The sequence below is a fragment of the Chelonoidis abingdonii genome, chromosome 5, assembly GCF_003597395.2.
Source record: "Chelonoidis abingdonii isolate Lonesome George chromosome 5, CheloAbing_2.0, whole genome shotgun sequence".
Lineage (NCBI taxonomy): Eukaryota > Metazoa > Chordata > Testudines > Testudinidae > Chelonoidis > Chelonoidis abingdonii.
This window is the reverse complement of record NC_133773.1, coordinates 24,972,354-24,998,715: the sequence shown is the minus strand read 5'-3', so window position 1 is coordinate 24,998,715 and position 26,362 is coordinate 24,972,354. Positions and strand designations below refer to the sequence as shown.

Below are 26,362 nucleotides of genomic sequence, written 5' to 3'. Positions count from 1 at the left end.
GGGACTGTGTAGGTCCCTTTATATTTACTACCTCAAATCACTTGGAAGAAAACTGCCTAAAAACAAGACACCAACATCATCTCAACCAAAGATTTACCTCTATCATCTTTCATACCATCTTCACCCACTGAGAGTTTTCTCTGCAAGAAATGTAGCAATACCCAAGTGCCAAGATAAATTATTTCTCTTGGGACTGAAACAATTCTCCTAAAGAAAATCTGAGTCATGGTATTTCATGAAGCCTCCTTCTGTCTAGCACTCACAGTACCTGTTCTTACGGGAGATCTTTGGTATAAAATGTCACTTCTACTAAATCATTCTCTGCTTATTACAAGAAAAACAGAGATACTAAAGTACTATAATAATTTATTTTGCAGTAGGTTTTCTGTTTCTATAACTATGAATTCTATCCATCTAACAATCACAGTGCCTCGTTCAGACCTTATGCAGTTTGCAGTGTACGACTGGCTACTCTGTAAGCATTTCAATGTAAAATTTACTGTTTTGGAAAGCAGTTGTAGCTGTTACAGAACAGGCTTCATTGCTCTTTTGGGAAGGACTACCAACAGGTTAACATATTCTGCATATTAAATCAGACTCCCCTGTTAGACATAAGCTATTGTAAGGTCTCCTTGCAATAAAGATCCATAAAGTTACCCAGAAGTTTAAGACTGTTCTTCTTTCAGTCTAACAGCCTGTTTTAACGTTTGCAATCAAATACTTTGCTGTTTGGACAGAAAACACACTGTAAATCATGCAAAAATTAGACACTTATTCCATGTATCTAGTCTCACCTTGCGGATGCCTCTGCCAAGATCTTCTCCATAATTGGTCCCTAGAATTTCAAAATGGACATTCGGATTCCCTCCATTTTCTGCAAATTCCAGTTCTCCAGTCAAGCCATTCACTCCACCCTGATGGAAATAAAGCAGATGAAGTGAAAACGCATAAGTATCCAACTAAACCATATATATGTATATACACACGCATATACACACACACACACACTTGGGACTTATGCAGCAGAAGGTGAACCTCAATAGGCCCAGTTTGCCTATGCAAAAAGAAAAATTATTTGGGCCTGATTCATCACTGCATTACTCCAGTTTTACACTGGTGAAACTATTTATTTCAGTGGAGTTACGCAGGAGTAAAACTGAAGTAACACAGTAGTGAACTGAATGTTACAGAGATTACCTGAATAAGCACCAAGTGTTCAAGACTGCACAATTAGATGAGAATCTCAATAGAATAGTTTTTGTTTTTTCTTTTTTTATTTTTGCAAGATCTACATTCTGCTTCCAGTCAGGCTAAACAGTAGTCTTAATTATGGTATTCTTGCATTGCAGCTTTTGGTCCCAAAGAGAAACTTGGGGTGAAATCCTGGTCCCATGGAAGTCAATTGCAGTTTTGCCACTGCTTTCAGTGGGACCAGGATTTCATCCTTGAAGTACATATGTACAAGAAAAAGGAAATGAAAATGAGTTAACTGAAATTTTTCAAACCCCCTACTCCAAGAAAGACTCAGATTGAAACCAGACTCAGATTGGAGCGAAGGTTCACACTGACTCCTTTCGACCCCAAGCAACCTGCCCAACCCTCAGGATTAAAGGTTTGTGTGGCTGAACCAACAGACTTTTCTAAATTCTTGATAGCTCCTTTCCAGCACTGTAAATGCAAGAAAAGCAGCAATGCACTGTACTTTCAGGCAATTTTTGAGTAAGGCTGATGGGGGTGACAATACAGCAGAGATGAAGCAATCAATCTTTATTGGGAAGGATTAGGGATGAAAATGTTACATATACCATAGCTTCACTTGAAGTACATGCCATGGGATATTTCAACATCACATACATGGTCCGGGCTCCTATTAAAGCTGTGCTGACCTGGAGCGGCATAATAAGAAATGCTTATATGTACATTGAAACCTTAAATCCCTGGAAACTCACCTGATTTCTAGTTTCACTATACATTTGATACTAAGCCCAGTTTTTTTTGAAAAAAAAAGCACTTTGAGAGTGTATTGAACAAATACAGGCCAATTTATAGCTCCAATTTGCAACTCTGCTAACCTTGTGCTATCACGTCAAAAATTAGATAAGACTTTGCAGTTCTGATTGCACATTCAGTTGGAGTTTCACTATTTGAAGTCAAAAATTCAAAGTGAAACTCAGGGGATTTGAACTATGGATGGTGCAAAACAAAGGCCCTGGTTATGAACAAGGTACATAAGCATGCTCCTAACTATAAAGTGCCAAAGTGGAGGTCAAAAAACTATATCCAAACATCTTAAGTTTTGGGAAAATCAAGATATGGAAACAAATTTTGGAACTCAGGAATAGCTTTAGTGTGAACTCACAGATAGTGGAAGTGAAGTTAAGGTTGACCCTTTTCAAATTTTAATATTATAATGATAACAGCAAGAAATATAGGGAAGGCTGGTAGCACTGCCTATTATTAAATTTGCCTAACACTTCCCATTATAAGATCTTGTTTTCAGTTGCTTATAGATCTGCCAAAAAAAACATTTCGGCTGAAATTTTCCATGCTGGCTATCAGCCTCAGACTGAATTTTTTTCGGTAAATTTCCATACTTTGGAATAGGGACTTGAAATTTGGCAGTGGGTGCGTGCACACACTTTATGTCACGGATGTGCCTTTGCCCCATGAAAAATTTGGCCAAATTCAGCTAAGTTATAGAGTTTAGCAGCTAAAACCTTCAAAGATTCCATCCTCACTGAGCATGCTCGAGTCTCTCATCTCTCCTAGTGTTGACCACACTATGCATGCACCATCCCCACAGAGGGACTGAGCATTCTCCCTCCAGCCCAGGGCTACAGAGACAAACCCAGACTTTCCCTGTAATGGCTACTCCAGGCCAGTGTGGCAGAGTGACTCCCCTATTCGTACGCAGGCTGGGTGGAGAGGGAACCTATCTGCTTCAGATGCAAACGGGACAAGATCCTGACCTAGGATATTGTGGTGGAAGGCTGGAAATTCATATTGGGACAAGAACTCAGAGAGTGAAGACTGGGATTGGAGGCTGAGTGGGGATGGAGACTGGGACTGGCTGGCCAACGAGACTAGGAACAAGTGGGGTGGGGAAAAAGGTGGAGGGAAGGGAGACATGTTTGACAAAGAGCCAGCGTATGTGGGGTGAACTGCAGCTGTCTGGGCAAAGGGACAAAGAGTTTGGGGCAATGAAGACACAGACTGAATGAAAAGCTTGAGGAAGGAGACTGGGACTTGAAGCAAAGGAGGATAGGGAACATGGGTGTGAGGAGAGGCAACTGGACACTGGAGGCTGGGGTGGAGAGGAAGATACGCAGGTCAGGGCGGGCGGGAGAAAACAGACTGGCTGAGTAAGGAGGCTAGGACAGGTAGTCTGGTGGGGGTGAGACTAGGAGTTCAGAGCAAAGAGACTGGGACGGAGATCAGAAGACCTGAGGAGTGGAGACCAGCACTGACAATGTGAAGAGAATGGGACTCAGATGAGAAGCCAGTGGTAGGGAAAGAGACAGGCCTGGGACAGGGACATATTGGAGGGGATAGGGAAGAAGGGTATATTCCTACTAAATGTGCTTCCCTCCAGAGCCTAGAATACAACCCAACATCCCTGAGTGTTACCATTCCTCTGCTATAAGCAAGTATCAGTGACACCCACAGTGAAAGCCGAGTCTAGTGCTGGTTCACACAGAAAATATCAACCTATTGCTACTATTAATTACTCTATCAACTCAAGTGGTGGATCTTAAATTTCCACCTCTGTTATGAATAATAGAGACTTAAATATGATGCCATATAATGGGATTTCTGCATGCTTATTTTTTTTTCTTTTTTCCTGATTTGCTTTTTTAAAAAAATAAAATCCTAGGAAATTACACCCAAAAGTCCATTAAAAGAAAATTATTAAGGTTTCAAAGTTAAGCACTCAAAAGTTAGGAAATGTCAGAGTTAAGGTTGTCTCTGCAACCTTAATTTGACTTCTTTGTGCAAATACATTATGATATAGTCTTTAATTACATGATTGCATACTATTTTTATCACAGCACTCTTGCCTCATTCAGTGCACAGGATGCACAGTGCTCAATTAATGAGCAGCTATTCAATATTTTGTTTTATCTTTATTGTTCAGTGTCTGGCTTAGACCTTAATTGCTGTACACTATTCAAACCCTGCTCTGAAGATAAATTATTCATTTTCTCATTGGCTTTTTCTCTGATGCTCAACACTGCAGCATCTGCTTGCTTCACAAACATTAATGAATTTTTTTTCAAAACACCCCTGTGAAATGAGAGGGTAGCACTATCCAAAGGCGCCAACTTTCTTCAGCACTGGTGGGTGCCAATGCCCCCACCACCTCTTTCCCCATCCTTGGCCCGACCCCCATCCCCTCCCCATCCTCAATGTCTCAGCCCTAACTCCGCCCCCTCCCTGTCCCTATTGGATCCCTTCCCCAAATCCCCGCCTCTTCCCCCAGCGCGCTGCGTTTCCCTTACTCTCCCCTCCCTCCCTGCCTCGCAAATCAGCTGTTTCGCAGTGGAAGCGCTGGAAGGGAGAAAGAAGAAGCACGACCTGGTGGCGTGCTGGAGCTGGAGGTAAGCTGGAGCAGGGGGGTGGGATGGGGAGCTACCAGTAGGTGCTGAGCACCCATGGAGTCAGTGCCTATGACACTATCCTAGTTTTATAGATGGAGAACTGAAACAGAGAGATTAAGGTCAAAAGCATCCACTAGTTTTAGGTGCCCAGTTTGACCAAGGATATTGACCTAGGACTTGATTTTTCATATATTTATATATTCAAAGCAAAGCTCCCATTGGCTTCAGTTGCAGCTGTGAGTGCTTGGCAGTTCTCAGATTCTAGTGTCTCAAGTTGGGCACCTAGAAAATGAGGAACACACAGAGACCACCTGTGAAAGTTTGATTTAAGTGACGTAGTCATCACCACATAGGAACTCTGTGGCAGAATCAGGGGGAGAATCAAATTCTCCAAAACAGTATTCAACCATGAGACCATTCCTTCTCTTATTGCAGACCTCTGCCTCATTTCCTAGACACATCCCATCTTTTGCAACAGATGAAGCAGGGGTTCTACACACACTTTTCTTTACTACAACCCTTATTCATCCATTGGGCAGGTCCAGCCTGTGCTCTAAATGAGGCAAGAGTTCTATGGAAAAAATATATATGTGATCATGTAATTAAAGACTGAGTACTTGACTTTGCAAACATTGTTCTTTTTATTTTGTTGGGTAATTTCCTAGGTTTTTAAAAAAGCAGGCTGAGAAAACTGAAAATCCGTCATGTGGCATTGTACCAACACCCACATGTAGCATCAGCAGTGGTGTAACCTTAGATCCCTGACACAGATCTCTGCACATTTGAGCTAATAAAGAAACAGATAGCAATAGTAGCTTGTCGTCCTCTATGTGGACCAGCACTGTGGAGGATCAGACTCACACATTGCCAGTGGATTTCATTAATATTTGCTGACAGCAGCGAAATAGTGAGTTTCAGGAATCCATTCCAATCCATTCCAAGGTCTGCAAGGGAGTGTTACCTAGTGGGCATAAGTTCTCATAACATTTTGCTCAAGCATGACCCCTTCTGTCCTGTCCCCTCCTATCTGTTTCTATCCCACTCCTGTTTCTTCTCTCCCTCATCCACTCTTGATCAGATCACACACTCACACGCTCCTGATCTTTGTCTTTATGACCCGTGGCCTCTTGACAACTGGCATGTAAGATCTCTGATGAAAGCCTGTGTCATACTGCTCCTCTTTAACAATGCAAAAAGTATATAGGAGTGATAGATATTTAAGAAGTTATGCTCCTATGCTAAAATTACATTCCATAGGGGTGTGAGTTAAGACAGATCACCAAAAGGTAATAAGAATGGCCATACTGGGTCAGACCAAAGGTCCATCTAGCCCAGTATCCTGTCTTCCGACAGTAGTAAATGCCAGGTGACCCAGAGGGAATGAACGGAACAGGTAATCCTCAAGTGATCCATCCCCTGATGCCCACTTCCAGTAATTCTGGCAGGCAAGGGGGAATGTAAAAGCAGCAAAGAGTCCTGTGGCACCTTATAGACTAACAGATGTTTTGGAACATGAGCTTTCATGGGTGAAGACCCACTTTGTCAGATGCATGTGACGGAATGGATGCTTCTCTCACTCTGGCTGATTATATGCAAATTGAATACTGTATGGTTCACAATGGGCATCCACTCATCTACCGAGCCAAATGCTAATGACGGATTGTAAAATCTTCAGAGAGTAAATTGATAGGATGAGGTAAACAGCAGGAGCAGCAAAGAATCCTGTGGCACCAGGTCCAGACTAACACAGCTACCCCTCTGATCCGTAAACAACAGGAGTTATCTTGTTTAGGGGTAAGACAATGAACTTTTAGAACTATATCTAGGGTACATACAAACCTTCAATCTGTGGGGACAAGCACTCAGCGACCTTGATTTTATAAGAAGAGGTCTCAGCTAATCTTATTGAATAACTGGGGAAATTACTTGTGGTAAGCTATCTTGTAGGAGCTAGGAGAATACCTTGTTAGTTAAGTTTAGTCTCTAGAAAGTCTGTTACAACTTTGTTTTATATTAACCATTTGTTATCCTTTCTTACAGGGAATGCAAAACCATGATCTCAAGTGTCCCTAGCCTCTGTTTGCCAGAAGCTGGGAATGGGCGACAGGGAATGGATCACCAGATGATTACCTGTTCTGTTCATTCCCTCTGGGGCATCTGCCATTGGCCACTGTAGGAAGACAGGATACTGGGCTAGACAGACCAGTGGTCTGACAGTATGGCCGTTCTTATGTTAACTGATTTTTATTTTAATTTCTATTCTCTCTTACATAAATGTCCTTCTGTTTTATAATTGAACTTAAGTGCTGTGCACAATACAGGAGCTGTGGTCTAAGGTGAAACTGGTTAACTCTGAGAACAGAGGATCTGGGATTTCTGTGGGTATCCAGTGATAGGGGCTGCAGTGCATCATGTGTCAACCCACAAGGCAAAGGCGTGGCTCATGTAGCCCAGAGGAGGGTGCTTGAATGGCTGATATGCTGGCTGTGCTAGGAAGCAAACACCCAGCAAGTACAGGCAAGACTCTGAATGCTGGAGGCAGGTGGTAACATGGTGACTCTCAGCCCTGGGGCCCCAAGAAATCTCCCTGCACAATCAGTCCTAGTCCTAGTCCTAGTCCCCCCGCCCAGCTCCTCATTCAATCGGTCTTTCTCCATTTCTTCCTGGTCTCCAGTCATCCTCCTTCCCTTCCTCCTCAGCTCCTAATTCAAGTCTTCCTCCCCAGGCTCCTCATCCAGTCTCAGGCCAGGTCTATACTAAAAAGTTAGGTCAACCCAGCTACAACACTCAGGGGTGTGAAAAATCCACACCCCTGAGTGAAGTACTTAAACCAACCTAGCTCCCGGTGTAGACAGTACTAATTTGACAGAATGGACCTAGTTACCACCTCAGGGGGAGGCGGATTTACGACAGCAATGGGAGACCCCCCCTCTTGTCACTGTAAAGAGCGTCCACCTTGAAGTGCAGTGGCTGTGCCACTGCAATGTTTCTAGTGAAGCTACAGCTCAAGTCTCCCCCACGGCTCCTTGTTCAACTGTCCCAGCCTCTCCCTTCCCTTATCCAATCTCACTGTAACCCCCAAAACTGGCTTCCCCACCCCCATTTGTTTCTTTACCCAGTTCCTAGTCTTCTTGTCCAACCCAGCCCCACCACCCCAAGTCCCAAATCTCCCCTCCACTCCCTAGCTCTCATTCCCAGTGATCAGCCTCATCCTCCAGCTCTCATTTCACTTTCCTTGACCAGCTAGTACCACTCCCTCTCCCCCCTGCCCCACTCACAGTCATGGCTTACACTGTGATTAGATTAGGCAAAGTAGAAACAGGCTGTGAAACTTCATAAAACTACTAGGGAAATTTGCCAGCTACCTAAATGTATGACCGAAGAAAAAGGAGCAAGGTGTGAGGTTTCACAAGGGATGACTGAGGATGAGATTAAAAGGGGTATTGGTGAGGACCAAGTGCTGTTTGTTAAGCAACTGCTAAACATGAAAAGGGGAGAGCACAAACCATTCAAGGCCATATGAAGAACATTTAAAGGTGCAACACTGCCTTTCAAGGTTAATATAGGATATCAACTCTATTGGGTTAAAGCTCTCGACCTCTTTGAGATGTTATAAATTTCCAAGGTTTGGGCATGTGCCAGTTGTCTGTAAGGGGAAAATGAATTGTGGTAGATGTGGAGGAGAACACATGTGTGAGAATTGTTTGGAAGGAACAGAACCTAAACTACAGCAATTGTGAGCATAAGCACAGTGCAGCCTACAAAGAATGTATGGCAGCAGAACAACTAGCGAGATAGAGAAAATTAAAGTTATCCATAACAAAAATCTATGCAGAAGCTATCAAAAGGTATTTACACTGGAATGTGGAGAAAGAGGAAAATGCCAGAGAGGGAGAAGGGGTACTGGTACAACAGCAGCACAGTTCAGGACAGGAAAGATAAAATAAGGGGATTAGATGAAGATGTACTACTTGTAGGCAAAGAGAAATGTATAGTATTTAGGACAGAAGTATTAGTTGCACTTTACATACAGGGACTTTACACACAGGGAAGACAACTAAAAGAATAAAAGTTATAACAAAAGCGGCAACAGGGTTCTATTTTTTTCCTGAAATGCACAAAATGTACTTATGTGTGGTCAGGAATTAAAGAACACTGTTTTTCAAATGGAAAAAAAAAACAGATGTGATACGTCTGCAAAAAACATAGTGAGAAAACAAGTTTAGAAATTCAGGATATGACTTAATCAGACATGACAGAGAAATACAAGAGGAGGAGGGGTATGTATATTTATAAAGGAAGGTCTTAATTAAGTTGACAATTATTAAAAAGGCAAAGAAAGAATTGGAGAAAGTATTGTGGGAAAATGAACAAAGATTTCAAGGTTTCAGAGATGTAGAAAAGTTACAGGCACGAATGGTGTATGGAGTAAAAACAAATTTATACTTGGTCTTATAGTAAATGATAAAGTTGAAAGTTCTAACTTAGGAAAAACAGACATTTTAGCTAAAGAGTTTCAAAAAGTTACTACAAATCAAGTAAACAGTGAACAAAAAATATTTTCTGAAGATAATTGAGAGTTCTTATATAGCTAGGTATACTATACAAATGACGTACTAAATGAGAATTTCAGCATACAGGACTCAAAAAATGCTATACACAAAAGTAAAAGAACAATCCCAGGTAAAGATAGCATATGCAATGCTTAAGAGCTACTGGAAGGGAGTTTAAGAGTTTTATTGAAATTACATAATAATATATGAGGAAAAGGAATACTACTGTCAGAATGGAAGCAAGCAGTGATTACACCAATAAGAAAACCTGGCAAAATAGGCAGAAGACCTGAGGCAAATAGACCTATTGCCCTCATATTCTATGTGGGGAAAATTATGGAGAAAATGATACAAGTGTTTAGCAGAGACAGATAGTTATGGTAGCTGTCTTTTTGGACTTTGAAAAGGCCTATGACATGCTACAGAGGGAAGGCTTGCTGTATAAACTAGCTGCAATTGGAATAAGAGGAAGAATGTTCTTGTTCTATTTAAACAACAGAATCATACAAGTCAGGGTAGGGTGGCTTTGCAGAATATTTATGAACTTACTAATGGCATTCCACAGGGGAGCGTTGTCAGCCTAACCCTGTTATATATTATAATGATCTCCCAGAGAGTATACACGCAGGAATAGGTATTACTCTATTTGCAGATGACAGTGCTATATCTGCCAAACACGAAGACTGTGGAGAGAACTCCACGAAGACTGTGGAGAGATGCTCAGGTGGATTTCAGAATGTGGATATATTTAGGGATTTACAGTCTCACTTGCTAACGCAAAGGGAATTATCTTCACAAAAAGGAAGATTGGAGAAAAATGGAACCTATATCTCTTTACAGAAAAAAATACAAGTGGTTCAAAATTTTACAGTATTTGGAGTTATGCTCAATAACATACTAACTTGGAAGGGTCACACTGATAATATCAAGACTAAATGTAAAGATAGGATAATTCTGCTTAAGGTTTTGCTGTGAACAAGTGGGGTGCAGATAACAACATGTTGCTGATGGTATTCGGGGCATTAGTAAGATCAGTTTTAGATTATGGATGCCAAATCTTTAATTCAGCTTCTAAATCAACACTAAAAAAATCAGAGCTGATCCAAGCCTAAGCTGTATGAATTGCATGTGATATGAATATGATGACTCGGTTGCGTGTACTGCAGATAGCACCAGAGAAATGCTTTAAGGATGAAATAGTTTTCGGCTAAGGTTAATTAAAACAGTGAGGATAAGAGTACTAAAAGAATAGACGAGGACTGCTGGGAATTAAGCAGATAAGAAGTAACTGGGCTCCACAAACTCCCAAGGGGTAACAGAGTCAAAAGGTGAGAAAAATATTTGGATGAAAAGGAAGGTCTAGAAGAAATTAAAATCTTTAATCGTGTGAATTCAAACTATAGTTGGATGGTTGTCTCTCCAATTGCAGATATGGGATTATATGATAAACCAAAGGGACGAGCACGATTGTCAAATATGACAACTACAGTTTATGAGTTTGTACAGGGCAAATGGGGTCAGCAATGCCAAATCTACACTGATGGATCTAGGGATCACAACACAGGAAGTCATAATGGCCTCCATCATGATCAGGGAACAATCATGTCCGGAGAGGGACACCCTTGGGTGTGCAATCCAAGGAGGGGGAGTCAGACTGGTAGAGAGCTCACCTCCAGCTGAGCTACAAGAAGGTGCCGCAGCAGTGAGTAGTAAGCCCTGTGACCATAAGGAAATCAAATAAATCATCATGTTATTTGAAGGGGATGAGGCAGGAATGCTGTAACATTTGAAGGAGTCAAACTAAATTTCTGATAAAATAGGATATCTAAATAATTGCAAGCAACAACACTTCCAACATTTTCCTTTCCCAGTGCTGATAAACAGGTTTCATTGCTAGAGTTGGTATGGCAGCAGTACCAAAAAAAAAAAAGTTTTTTTTTATTTGCTCAGATTCTTAAGTGGCTGGAATTGTAGAGAAAAGAAGATATATTGTACAGTCAGATAAATTTTCTATCCTCATTCTGAATTTAAATTGTTTGCTTAACAGTACCTCTCTGCTCATTCACCTGTTTTTTAAATATTTCTGTGTATTTGAGATACTAATTTATGATGGAGTCTGGTCTGTAATTAGAACACATTTGTACAATCACATGGTTTTGGGAGATTAATGTAACAATAACTGATTTTAGATTATATGACAAACCTCTCTCTTCTGATGCTGGGGGAATGGAGTAGGCTGGAGGTGGCACCATAAAACCATGCAGAAGAGCAGAGAGCCATCTGGTAAAAATCTCAACCCCCCAGCATTTGTTCAGCTTTGTGGAAGCACTCTCCCTCCAGCCAGGTCAGCGTGGCTGGGCCAATAATAATGCTGTCACTGACTGGCTAGACCATGGTGTCCTCTTGTGTACAAAATGTGCAGCCAGATTAACTTCCTTCATGTTTTATTGCTTAAGATTCATGTGATGGAAGGGAATATCACTTAACGCAACTTTTCTTCCTAGCCAGATTTCCCTTTCCCCCAAAGTCTGTCTGCTATGTGGATCTTTTAGGAGTCAAAACTAGGGCTGTCAACGATTAAAAAAATTAATCGTGATTAATTGGACTGTTGTTAATAGAATACCATTTATTTAAATATTTTGGGATGTTTTCTACATTTTCAAATATATTGATTCGAATTACAACACAGAACACAAAGTGTACAGTGCTCACTTTATATTTATATTACAAATATTTGCACTTTAAAATGATAAAAGAAATAGTATTTTTCAATTCACCTAATACAAGTACAGTAGTGCAATCTCTTTATCATGAAAGTTGAATTATGTAAAAAAACTGCATTCAAAAATAAAACAATGTAAAATTTTAGAGCCTACAAGTCCACTCAGTCCTACTTCTTGTTCAGCCAATTGCTCAAACAAGTTTGTTTACAGTTGTAGGAAAAAACGCTTCTTGTTTTCAATGTCACCTGAAAGTGAAAACAGGGGTTCCCATGGCACTGCTGTAGTCGGTGTTGCATGATATTTATGTGCCAGATGCGCTAAAGATTCATATGTCCCTTCATGCTTCAACCACCATTCCAGGGGATGTGTGTCTGTGCTGATAATGGGTTCTGCTCAATAACAATCCGAAGCAGTGCAGACCGCTGCACATTCATTTTCATTATCTGAGTCAGATGCCACGAGCAGAAGGCAGATTTTCTTTTTTGGTGGGTTGGGATCTGTAGTTTCTGCATCAGAGTGTTGCTCTTTTAAGACTTCTGAAAGCATGCTCCATACCTCATCCCTCTCCGATTTTGGAAAGCCATTCAGATTCTTAAACCTTGGGTCGAGTGCTGTAGCTATCTTTAGAAATCTCACATTGGTACCTTCTTTGCGTTCTGTGAAATCTGCAGTGAAAGTGTTCTTAAAATGAACATGTGCTGGGTCATCATCCGAGACTGCTATAATATGAAATATATGGGAGACTGCAGGTAAAACAGAGCAGGGGACATACAATTCTCCCCCAAGAAATTTAGTCACAAATCTAATTAGTCTATTTTTTTTTAAACCAGAGTCATCAGCATGGAAACATGTCCTCTGGAATGGTGACTGAAGCAGGAAGGTGCATATGAATGTTTAGCATATCTGGCACGTAAATACCTTGCAATGCCAGCTACAAAAGTGCCATGCAAACGACTGTTCTCACTTTCTGGTGACATTGTAAATAAGAAGAGGGCAGCATTATCTCCTGTAAACATAAAACAAACTTGTTTGTTTTAGTGATTGAACAAAAAGTAGGACTGAGTGGACTTGTAGGCTCTGAAGTTTTACATTGTTTTGTTTTTGAGTGCAGTTATGTAGCAAATCTACATTTGTAAACTGCACTTTCACAACAAAGATTGCACTACAGTACTTGTATCAGGTGAATTGAAAAATACTATTTCTTTTATCACTTTTACAGTGCAAATATTAGTAATACAAATAATATACACTTTGATTTCAATTACAACACAGAATACAATATATATGAAGATATAGAAAAACATGCAAAATATTTAATAAATTTAAACTGGTGTTTTATTGTTTAATGGTGCGATTAAAGTTGTAACTAATCACAATTCATTTTTGAGTTAATCATGTGATTACCTGTGATTAATCAACAGCCCTAGTTAAAGCTATTTAGGGAAGAAGGAAGCCAATTGCCCTACCTAATTACCTTTCTCCAGCAAGTGAAGCCATTAGGCTTGTTTTGTGAAGAGATTCCTCACAGTTCTCTCAGCTTTAATGTGGTTATTAGAATAATAGCTGAGATAGTCAAATAAGTTGGTAACAACATTCAAATTATTGTAGAAAAGGGATTAATTTGAAACAAAAATAAACCAACTGAAAACAGACTTATGATCTACATTATAAATCTACTGAGCTAGAAGATCCTTTTGCAACATCAGTAATGTCCTGACACGGCTAAAACTGTGAAGAGCAATGGTTGTCAAGATTAAATAGTGTTTCAACAATGTTCCTAAATTGTGCCTTCAACTCTGCACAGCTGTTGCAAGATTTGGGAACACTATTAAAACATGGCTTAGTCCCATTTACACTGGCAAGAATAAACATTTTATATTGTTACTTAACGCACTTCTACAGCACACTTGGGACCTTATATGGAAAAGCCAACTTGCCAATCCACTGTAAGATATTTATCCTCACTGTTTCTTCTTGTTTGTAAAAACATTGTCCTTTTTAAAGTGCAGGCATACACACCAAAATTACTGTAAACATTACATCCTTGTGTTGCATAATTATTCTCCATCAATGTCCGCAGTATCAAATTTGCTCAGTTTACAACTTAAAAACACAATTTTTCTAATTGCCAGCAATGCAAGCTTAATCTGCTACCTGAAAAACAAACTGTGTCTCTTCTGCTTCATATATCATCACTAACTATAACAAATTCTGAATCAGAATTTAGAAGACAATTCTGTAGATGATTCATGAGGCAGAATAAAATACAGCTTGCTCTGCCATGGATAGATGGGCTTTACAGCGCTAGGAGTGGTAAAAACTTCTTTTTTAAAAAAGTAAACTAAACAAATGTTACTGGGAAGACATGAGGATAGGGTTGGTGAAGAGAGCAGATATGTGCCATAATATGGAGTCATTTTTCCCTCGCTCATAACAATCACTATATTCCTACTTTAATTTATTCTGAGACTATTCAGGAAGATTAGTATTTTCTACCACTATCATTGTTTTCTGTTACTGCCTTATTTTCTTCACATTCTAATGTCTTTATTGACTAATAAATTAGTCAAGGCTTGAGTCCTTGGGGATATTTGCTTTTAAAGAAAAAAAATAGACAAATTTAAAACTCATTGCCAGAGCTAGTAAAATTCATTCTGAATGAATGAATTACTTGATGAATTTAACCATTTATTTTGTTCTAAAATACTTTGCAAACATGGCTTTATGTTTATGAATTATGACAGCTTCAGTGGGATTAAACTGGTGCACAGGCCCCATACTAACTCTCTACACAGGTTTGAAAATTGCTTTTTCCTGTGTGAAATTCATAAACAAACATTCACAAACAGTGGGGAAAAGGCAGCACAAATGTGGAAGAACCAAACACCTTTTTTGCATTCCCACTCAAGTATTTCTCCTGCTCCAATAATTGCAAACAGCAAGATCCTGCATTCATCTCAGAGGACTGCTACTATTTTCAACAGATGACACTGAAGGTAGAATTTTCTCTCTCGTCTATTACCACTTCCCGTGCTTCTGAATATTTTCTAGATATTGCAGTGTGTATCTTTTAAAGAGTTGGGATTTCTTGTCCTGGTTTTCCCTCCAGGAATTTGAGCTAGATTCCATCTGAGTCTGAAATATTGTCAGATGGTAGCATTCCTTGATCTCCTATTTTGGAATGCAATTTTTTTAAAAATATTTTTTCCTTCTGAAGAGTTTACATCAATTTCTTTGGGTATCAAACTTTTATCTAACTTTGGGCTCAATCATGTGCCCATCTTGCATGCCTATACAAGAGAGTAGGGGTTGTAATAAATCCTCCTTTATTCACATTACCCACATCACTTATACAGAACGAAGAACAGCCTTCACTACTCCCCTTCCCACGCAGACTGGCAGGATGTAGGCACATCTTTGGTTCTAGGCACTACCCTTCTCTCCAATGCACCAACTAGTACAGCTGAGTCAGTGCAAAAGGGGAAACTGACCAGATTGAGACTCATATAGTAAGTGTCTGATTCCTGCTCTGGTTTGGGAACCAACTATCCTTTGCCTGGTTCTCAGACTGGACAGTAAAGCTATAAATTAGAGCTAGGTGGAGGGTATAAATTGCATTTTTTACAAAAGATTTTGAAATTTGGCTTTGTTCTGAAACAGAATGAAAACCAAACTTTTCAAAATGCTCAATGAAGGAAAAAGCTGATTATTTTTTATGTTGACTGAAATGTTTTGCTTCAACAGAAGCTAAATATTTCATTTTAATTTTGACATCTTAAACTTTGTATTATAAAAAAAAAATTCAAAATAAATAGTCCCTTTAAACCAAAAACCATCTACATGTTTTGTTCCAAAAATGTAGAAATGAGACTTCTTCCAACCCTGCGCCTTTCGGTTTCCTTCCAAAACAAAGTTCCAACAAAACTGACCCAATTTTGTGAAGCATTTTGAGTTTGATGGAACTGCATATTCTGAGGGAACATGTTGTCTTCTGAAGTTTTGCCAATCGGCTCTAGTTACAATCCAGTCTTTTGTAAGAAGCAAGTTCCGTTGCTTCTTTTTAAACATTCACTTCTTTTGCTAGTTAACCAATCTCTCCATTTCTTAGAGGCTTGTTCCTTTCCCAGCCCTCTTTATCTTATATACCTATACCTTAAATACCTCCAATTTCCAGTTTCTTGTTCTCCCCTTTCTCTCTCATCACTCCCTCACACTTTTACTGCTACCTTTCCTGCACTGCTCTACACTTGCTTTACATCTTGCACAGGATTCCTGCTCTCAGTTTACCTCTGATACTTCAAGTTTATCTGACTCAAAATTTCTTTTTTTAATTCTCAATTATATAAATCCAAATAGTTCCACAGATTTCCATGGTCAGTTCACATACATTGAGGTATTTTGCCTAGACCCAAAGATTTTCTTAGTCTGATTTGAAAACTGTCTTGGTCCAGCTTTAATGGTTAGGTGAAACCCAGATAGAGAGGGAGAAATCAGCTGTGTGGAAAATCTCAGGCTTTTCTATTTCCCACTCTAGGCAAGCAAAGGGCAGGTCAGCACCCCCACCGTGGGCCACGTTACATGTGGTGTTTCTTCAAAGTACAGGGCTAGTTATCAGTCAGCCAAGGGGGAGCAGAGGCAGAGCCCTGGAAGGAGGGAGACCTTTTCTTCGACTCAGTCCCCCTACTGATCTCAGGCTGGTGATCCATCCTTTCTCCTCACAAAACCACCTTTCATCAAAGTCTGCTTCTCTCACAATTCAGCCCAAAGGGCCTGTGATTAGCTGTATGAAAGCCTGGCCATGCGGGCATTTCTGGCACAGAAGCTCCTGTAATATTAGGCCATGCTACACTCCTGTGTGGGCTTGCCTGAGGTATATCAGATCGAAAGCCACAGGGCAGTTTATGCTTCACATGGTGTTATGAATCGAGTGGCATACCCGTGTGTTGCTTGAAATCCTTCCCAAGCCTCTGAGTCCTATTCCATTTGTTCCCTTGTTCAGGCCTTTCTCTTAGTCAGTGAAGGGCATGGTTACTCCACTTCTTGGAAATAGAAAGAACTAAGATATGGCAGCCAAAGGAGCTCATTAGTAGGTTCTGTATCAGGCCCCCCAAAAGTCAGTGCAAAGACTGTAGGGAATGACATCAATAAGGTCTCAAGGTACTTTTACCATCTACTGCCAGGGAGGAACTTTATCCAAGCTTTAGGCCTGGCAGCACAAATCAAAGCAAGCAAGCAGGCATTTGCATTCATAGACCTAGGTGCATGCTGTAGATTTATATACCTTGAGCCCATTAATCCAAAACACTACCCAAAATCTTGTGAATAGCTGTTACGGAATGTGCAATGTATCTGCTCTATAAAGCCCCACGTTTATTTTAAAGTCACAATAAGCATCTAGCTATGGAATGAAAAACTGCATGTTTACAATACTAAGCTAATAAATGAGTACTAAAAAATGGGTAACCTCAATTTCTTTCATATGAATACTTGCATTTAAATAGCCAAATGTTTTTTTCTTCACAAAAATCCATTTATCTGTGGGACTCAGATATTATATGACAAGTTTTACTCTTGGAGAAATGGTTATGGCAGAGCTGTTAACAGGGCTTCATATGTCAAAGGCTGGCAGAACATTAGCTATAGCGGTTAGAGAGGAAATACTATTACAATAGCCCTGTCTCAGCCCCCAAACAGTCCAATTTGCACAGTGGAGACTGGTTTTCTGCAGCCTAAGAGAGGTTAGAATCGGAATGAAAAGCATTGAAAAGCAAAAGCCCAGTAGTAGTGATTTCAAATCAGAAATTAGGTTAGAAATTACAAGAAATCCACCCCTAAGCACACCCATCCTTATCAGTTTCAACTGGATTTCCACCCATGGTCCAGTGTTTCTAAATTTAAGGGCTGTGTTATTTAATTTAAACCAGTTGAGGTAAGATGCTCATTGGGGTATTTCAGGGACTACTCCAATATGTAGATTTCCCTGAATACAGTGAACATTACTATGTTCCCCCTACTTTCTCCCATTTAGGCACACAAATCAGAGAGTGAAAATTTAACTTTTCCCCATCCCTAGAATTCTCACTTGGGAACTAATTAGTTTACAGTCATCATATTAAAAACCAAGGTATGATCATTTTTAAATTGTATTTTGTTAGATATATACAAGCCATCATGGGCATTGGTGCCCTATAATAAGTAAAAATGTATTATTATTTCATGTCTCTGAGGGAAGTTCCATCAGAATAAATCTAAAGAAATGCATGCAACCTAATCTTAATTTTAGAGGACAGATTGGCAGGGAGCAGAATGTGCTTTTTTTCAACTGGTTTGTTTACATCCATTAGGAGCTAAGTGTAATAGCTAAACATTTGGTGCTATTTTTCCCTGTGCAGAATTAACCTGCATTTGGGAGTGGAAAATCTGAGTTTTAGCTCACAGAGTTATCTGTATATTCCCTCATGGCAGGAGGGATAGAGTTTTCTCTTTGGTTCACCACCAAACCCATGGAACTTGGGGGATCTCCTAAATGCAACGAGAATGTAGATGGAGAGCCTTGGCCTCCACACTGCCAATGCTCCTACAACATAGATCCACAGTTTTGGCTTGGGAAGAATCCAGCTGAGCAAGTCTCTCTCACATTCCCAGGTGCCTCCAAGCCCCAAGCCCATCTCTAGGCTTTTAGCTACTATAGGTGAAGTTCAGTAGGTGGACTATGTCCCCTAGTAGCATTACACTTCCTTGCAAATCATTTAAAAAAGAAAACGTTACTATTTCTCCTTTACATTTTTCTTTCCTTTAACTATACGACAGAACACATTCCCTTCCTTTTTTAATCCTGTTTTCCCCTTAAAGTTATTTTTCCTGTAGTGCGTAATATTTTTTCCTCTCTCCCTCCCTTCTATACAGTGTTGTTTCAGGAACTCGCCCCTCCTTCAAACTCGCTACTTTTTCTGGGGGTCCCCAGCTCTCTCTTTGCTCCCTTCCCATATACTTTTACTCACTGTTTTCCCCCACCTAACCCATTGATCAGATACTCTTTTCTTCATTTTCACAGACACAAACCCTGCCCACCAGACATAGCCACTGCCCCTTTCCAGATATGCACAAGCATTTCTACTCTGATGCACATTTCCATACATGCACCAATGCCCTCAGACAACTCTGCCCTTTCCCTGAAACACCATAATCACTGCTCCCTTCACACACACACACACACACACACACACACACACACACACACACACACGGGAATTCCTCTCCCTTTTGGGAAATGGGCAGAAGTAGACCAAGAGAGGGTCCTTTTCCTATCCTAGAGCACAATGGCATTAAGCAGGGTCTCCAGGCTAATACATTCATCAGGACTCAACTCACTCTGCCTTATCTTGTCTCAGACAAGGCAGAGACAGCTAAACCCTAAGCATTTGCTCAGCAATGGGCAGTGCTCCGCTGAAGGAGACAGAGGAGAGACATCTTCAGTGGGGAGGAGAACATTGGGAGTGCGATTGGGTCTTGAATGTTCAGTGACGCCAGGGCAAGGGATGAGGGAGAGAAAAAGGCAGAGCACTAGGATCCAACAGGAAGCAGACGAAGAAATTCTCAATAGGGAAAGGGTGTCTGTTTTGAAAAAGTTTTCTGCCACTTCTGACATAGACATAGTCTGTCTATGGCAGCAACAGTCACTTCTGGCCTGCATTTTACCAAAACTACAAAGTAGGGATCCTGCAAGACTCCTACAAAGGGGCTTTTCTGTGTTCAAAGGGAAAGAGGAGCATGGCACGAAGAGAAATCCACCTCTCCATGCTATTCCAGCACCGGCCCATGAACGTAGGCTCCTGTTCATGTGTGGAAGTGAAGGGCTGCATACCCATGGCAGTCTATGCATTTGGGTTTGATTTTGCTTTGTAACAGCTGTATCATTTTGCACTTGAAAAATCTTCTGTCAGCATGGTACAGTACAAACAATACCCAGATGTGCCTTCAGTTTATAAACTTTGACTTCTCACCAAAGCCCATTTTTGCAAACGGGGCCAGGAGAGACAAAGACAAGGAACTCAACCTGTGGCTAGGGCTGCATATTTCAGGAATTATCACACCTTCAGTTAATTCACTAGTGATCTAAACCATATCCTTTACATAGGGTTTTAATTTGCTCCTGCCTTCTCAAAGGCTTTCACATCTCCTTTGGTTGGTCATTTCTCTTTATGTTTCAAGGAGAATCGCTTCACAGATCAATCTTCACACAGTGCAGGTCTTGTATGAAAGGTCATGGGAGGACTTTGTTTTATTAATCATCCTGTTATAAAAGGCAGGAAATGGAAAAAGACAAACTGGAAATGTTAGTGAGGATGACATGGCAAAGAATTTAATAAACTCTGCAGCATCTGAAAGCAAAAAGCTGACAGTGTGGTAAGAAACAGCATAAATGATGCTCATGCAGAAGAATGGGAATCGTACGTGTCACAAGTAAGCTAAGAAAAAAAGTAGAAATGCAGTCAGATATCCCTTTCAAGGCTGTGCATCCAAACACTCAGTTTAGAGAACACTCAGCGACATGGCTGGTTATATTGGTCTGAAATGCCCCATTCAGATAACAAGTGTTAATCCTAATGGGAAAAGGTAAAGTGGGTTTGTTGGCTGAGTGTCCCACTCAGATATGAGTAAGTGGAAGTAGCCCTCAAAGGAAAAGGAAAGGGTGTGTGCTAGGATTTAGTAAAGACAGCTCCTGAGGAAAGAGACCCTAGGAGCAACCAAGCTTGGGAAGGTGTAGCGTGAAGATAAAATAAGCATAGGAGCAGCCAAATCTGCTTGATGGGTTTATCTGGTAACTTAAGTACCATTGTAAAGGAATTTAAGCTACTGACTGCCCCCTAGTATAGGAGACATGCCGTAGGTGTCCCTACAGGCTGGTGAACTCCAGCTACCAGAATGGAACCTGGCGGGGCCAGGAGCAGTCAGTATCATACAAACTGGGCCTGAGGCTGCTTTGCTTTACACCAGGACTAGTGCAGATTGGCCCCAGGATTTGGAGCAGCATGAAGCTGGCTGAAAGAAGCCATCTTTGTTGCCACCAAGTCTACCTGCTCTGGTAGGGCTTAGGATCTGACCCAAAATGGCTGCCTCTCGTTACTTTAAAAAGTGTTACGTTTTTTATGTTAACTGCCTTTTGAAAAAAAGACACTTTAATTCTTCTTAAAATAAGATTAAACAGGTTTGTAATTTTTGAAAATCACTGTAGTTTTCCTTCAATAATACAATATAGGATTGCCAGCACTGTGTAAATATACATTGCATGTACATCATTACCAGAAAGATATTAAGAAATTGGAAGGATTTCAAACAAGAGATACTAATATGATTAGGAACCTGGATCGACGGACTTATGAGGAAAGATTAAACACACTATGTATTTCTTGGATAGGTGCTGACCAAGGAATGCCATGGTAATAGTCTACAAATATTTGAAGGGTATAAACAACAAGAAAGGAAAGGAATAACTAGGAATAATAGTATAACACTAAATGCCAGAAAATAAGACTGAATATCAAGAAAAAGTTTCTTGACACTGAGTATAATTAGGATATGAAATAACAGTCCAAGAGAAACAGTGGAAGCCCATTCCCTGGGAAACAAAGCTGGACAAAGCAGTATAAATTATACCATAGGGAACAATCCTGTACTGGCAGGGTATAGACTAGATGACTTAATAGGGTTTTTCTGGCTCTCATTTGTATGATTCTATTACATTATGCCTGTAGGATTTTAATAATGAATTGCACAGAATATTAGCTGGATGCAATTGTTCCAACCTTTTTTCTTATACTGTTGCACTGACAAAGGAAAGACTGTAATTCTAATATCAATTATCTTAGAAAAAAACGATCTGTGTTTTTTTACCTTCCTACCTCTTGGGCATAAAAATACTGTGATTTTTTTTTGTGCTTGAAATACCCGTGGGTCTGATATTCAGCAACCATAATATTTTTGGTTCAAATATGCCCATTACAAAACAACACAACAAAACCAAAAATCTTAATAAGGAGAGTTTTCCATTAGAACTTGTTTTGTCATCGCACTAACGCTATCGCTTTTGGAAAGACACTGCTGTTAGCAAAAACAGAACACCTTTTATCAAACGGGATTTGTTCCTCACTGGAGTGGAAACTATGACATATAGGAGGAGGTACCTTCTTGATGGTATCCAGCATAGATCGCCCTCCTTGCCAAGGTTTGGAATTCTTTCTGATACAAGTCAGGCTAGCCATGCTGTGCCACTTCCGGTCCTCTAGCTTCTTATGAAAAGCATTAGCCAACAAAAGCACAGTGTCATATATGTAGAGGTTCGAAATCTGTAAAGAGATTAGAGATTGATTATTAGCAGTTAGTGGACACATGCTGGCAGACAAAAACTGAATTCATTATCTGTTTGCCTCAGCTGTTTATTGCCCACCCTGTCAATAACTAAATGATTTACTTGATATTAAACTGCTTAAAAAAACCTGTTAAAATAACCATCCCTTAACTATGCTTCATCAACAATTTAGGGCCCTGATCCTGCAATGAGATCCACACTGACTACCTCCACTCCTGCATGAGGCACAGGGGCCACGTTACCTGCACAGATCTAGCTGCTGGATTGGGGCTAAATTATTATCAGTTTCTCCTGTTTCTAGTCTATTTCCAAACAATTTCATTAACTGGTTCTCAAACACTAGTATATTTTGCAATGTCTGGGCTTCCCACATGGTAAGTGGACTTGTTTGTAAATGTATCAGGGTCAGACAGTTCCTGTGCACCTGATGGTGGCCTAGGGTAGCTCTGGAGCCCCATGCCTCAAATTTTTCCAAAATCTTTGAGCAACAGAACTCAGTGGCCTCTCTCCCTGATACTTCAAAACAAACAGTCTTCACTCCAGTCTCTAGCTAGGCCCAGCCCCATCTCCAGGAGGGTTTGTTCCACCCCCACATCCAGAGTTTCTTGCCTGGAGTCCACAACTCCTTTCCAGCCCCATACACAGGTTTCCTCTCTTAGCTCTTCCCCAGAAGTCCTGATTGAGTCACATGACCTCCATCTTGTCCACCTGGGGAGGCAAGCTAATTACCAGTATGTCACAGCTGGAATGGGTTTTTCTCATTAAACAACTGGAATTTAATTTTTTTCCAAAAGCTGTTTACCAAGCCAGCATTTTGAGATAAATACGGCCCAGTAGGCACACATTTTCTTTTTCATGTGGTGGTTCATCATGGCATTATCATGTAATTTTATGATTTTCAGTCGATCAATCAGTGTATTTTTTAGTACGTTCAGTTCAGGTAACTGAAATGGGGAACGTGAAACGAGAGAGTGAGATGTTCTAGTCCCTATTATGAAACTCTCAGTGAAGTCATAGGATTTGCAAAACACTCAGTTGTGCTCATTTCTGTTTGATTACTTTCTAAGATTTAAAATAGAAATTCTGAAATGTTTAGTAACTTAGCATCAGCACTGGATGCTCCCTATGCTTCAGTGAAAAAATGTCAGTGCCTAGTAAAAGTTATTTCAGCATTGTAAGAATTCCGTAATGGTAATATATTAACATATTAAATATGCACATAAGGCCTGTTTCTGCAATGCAATGAGTGCCCTCGCTTTCCATTAACTTCTGTGGAAGCTGAAGGCTCTTAGCGCCTTACAGTATTAAACTCTCATAAGATATATATATTTATGCCCAGAAGTTTAAGTGCAGTATCCAACAGAGGATATAGAAGCTCAGCAGAAGAAACAGAAATAACCTGCCTCCCCCTCTTCCAGTTATCTTGATTAACTTTTTATACATTTATTTTTAAATGCATATTCACAAGTTCAGTCAGACATTAATGATAAGATATAATTCAGTACGAAGTAATAAAGGAACAGAATTCACAAGCTCTTCTGAAACAAACAATTTACAAAATGACCTTTTTCAGTCATCTCTGTCCTCAGATGGCAGGGGCAGGTGTCCCACTAATGCTATCATAAAGAGACATCATTAGTTGCATCTGACAACATGGTGCTCAGAAGCAATATTAAGTTAGAAGACTGAATCATATCTAGGGCATTTGACACTCTTTTCAGATCATCTATCAGTCACTTAAAGTTCTTGGGCCTGTGGCTGTCAAGGGGAAACTCAGGGTTTCCCGAGTTACACAAGAAAGGGTTCTGGACACAGTTGCCAACTTTCACGTGATAAATAAGCACCCCAACTTTCACAGTAAGCCAAAAAACAGTAAGCCACAGTAAGCCAAAAGCTGATCCCACTTCAAAACAAGGCCAAAACAAGCCAGTCCCTAAGAAACCCAACACTCTATGTGACCAGATCGCCTTGAAGTCCAGTCTGGGACTGTGGTGGGCCCACTGTGTACTCTGGACTCTCCCCCGCTTGCCCCTGCTTGCTGGGAGCCAATCAAAAAAAGAAGCAACAAGCTTACAAGAAGTTACAAGCCAAACAAGCAATAAGCCAAAAACTAGCCAACAAGCAACTCACAAGCCAATTAAGCCAAAAACAAGCCCAATTTCTGGTGCGTGTTTTTCATGGGTTTGTCATGTCTGGTTCTGGAGTGTTCCCAGTATCTGAAAACTAATTAGCCAGTGTCTGTTAGCTGTTTGATGCAGGATTGGTTTTTTGTTTCATTGCTGCTAAGATCAATTTCTCACCACTCCTTGCATTCATAGGAGGTGGTGGCCTGAAAGCTAAAAAATGAAGATATTGAGTACTCAGCTGTCCCTAAAGATCTTAGGAGAAGAGGGAGATCTAAAGATGTGAAATGGAATAATGAGGTGGAGATTCAGACTGCTGGGGACTCCTTTACTTTGCAGCAGAAAACATCTTAAAGCTACTCTTGTAGCCAGTTAAAAGGCAAGAGTTTCTGAAGAGGCTGATATGCTGATTCAGATATTCAAGGGTCCAAATATCATCTGAAAATTATGACACTCCAAATATTTTCCCCATCCTACAAATTAATTGCATAAAGGCAGCACATGCATTATGCAGACTCCAACTTGCAGCAACTTATACTCGCTCTGACTCTTCTGCAGGCTGATCCCCATAGATATCTACACAAGTCTTTTGCTACTTACTCTCACCTCCCCCCAGAATCTAAGGAAGACTTCCTCCGCCTTTCTCCTTTACCAGAAGTTCCTAGCACCTCCTTTGCCTCCCAAATTTCCACAGCAAGTTCTAGTCTGCCTTTTTCCTTAAACTTTCCATGATTCTTCATTACCACTGCAAAAGCTACATTAATAGCTACCCACTCAGAGAACTTACAACAGAGTGGTCTATCACTCCATAGTTTGGAAGTTTTCTTTTCACCATTCTATCAACTTCCCCTACAACTCTGCTGGTTCTGAACATTTCTCTTTTAGAATTCAGAGGTTTAACATGAATAAGGTTGCTCGTTTCCTTTTTAACTCAGAGGTTAAACATCACACCCATGAATTACAAGATCAGAGACTTGGATGACTCTTTTGATAACTTAGATCACCTACTATTGCACTACCCAGAATGTTAAGGGTTGAATGTCTTTCAGCTAAAGCCTTATTTCCTCAAAGAAGTTTACCCCTCATTAACTTCCAGTGAGGGGAAATTGAAGAATGGGAAATAAATTATCTCCTGCTATAATAATATATGGCGGAAGGCTGGGCTGAAAAAAAAAAAAAAAAAGACCCTCCAGGGAGGAAAGACAATAAGGTTTCCAATAAGACCAAATTAGTACATAAAGGCTACAAATCCCAAGTCGTCATTTCCCAATAAGATGATACTGTTTTTATTTAATTTCTGTAACTTAATATCATGGGACTAGGAAATGTTTGTTACAGTTCACATAGGGGAATACACTTATTAATTTAGGAGCAATTTAGCTGTGCTTACATCAAGTATTAACAGGACACAAGTGTACAGGGTTCAGCAAGCATTAGCAATTTTTTAGTCCCTTACCAATATTTTAGCTCAGCATTTATGGCATCATTGGTCTCTGATAATACAATAGTAAATGCTCTAGAGTTAATTTCTGTTTCTGCAAAATCCTACCCCCTCTTGGAAGTGTGTTGCATTAATCATAGTCCTAGTATGCATGACAGGGAGGCAATTTAAAGATTGTTCTGTATATTTATGGCTCTGCAACATAACTATAACAAGATTTTTAAAGCACTGTGTATCTCAGTTATTGATATTCTGCTTATTCAAAATCTCCTCTAACTCAGCAGTCTTTTGCAGAGGTGGATGGCCACTGGAATTAAGCAGCAGCACATAATTAGGTGATCTCCAGCCTGCCAAGAACGTGAAATGTAGATGTCCGGTAACCTCAAACAATTCCAGGAAGAAGAAAGAGTTAACACAATCAGCCTTGTTCTGTTCAGACAGCATAATTCTGAGGACAACTGCAAACTATTCAACTGAACTAGAGGGGCACACCAAACACATGGACAAGGGTGATCCTGAGGATATAGTGTACGATGACTTTCAGAAAGCTTTTGA

At 40.2% G+C, this 26,362-nt stretch overlaps 1 protein-coding gene across 1 annotated transcript in view; it reads right to left on the bottom strand.

Annotated features, from left to right (window-relative positions):
- The window catches only part of GRID2 (glutamate ionotropic receptor delta type subunit 2), a 1,102,380-nt gene that overhangs the window by 344,554 nt on the left and 731,464 nt on the right, over positions 1–26,362 (bottom strand). Inside the window, exons 7-8 of the mRNA XM_075066158.1 lie at positions 22,059–22,220; positions 795–914 (exon numbers count right to left, since the gene is read on the bottom strand). Of these exons, the coding sequence (XP_074922259.1) occupies positions 795–914; positions 22,059–22,220 (282 nt within the window). The remainder of the gene's footprint in view (positions 1–794; positions 915–22,058; positions 22,221–26,362) is intronic.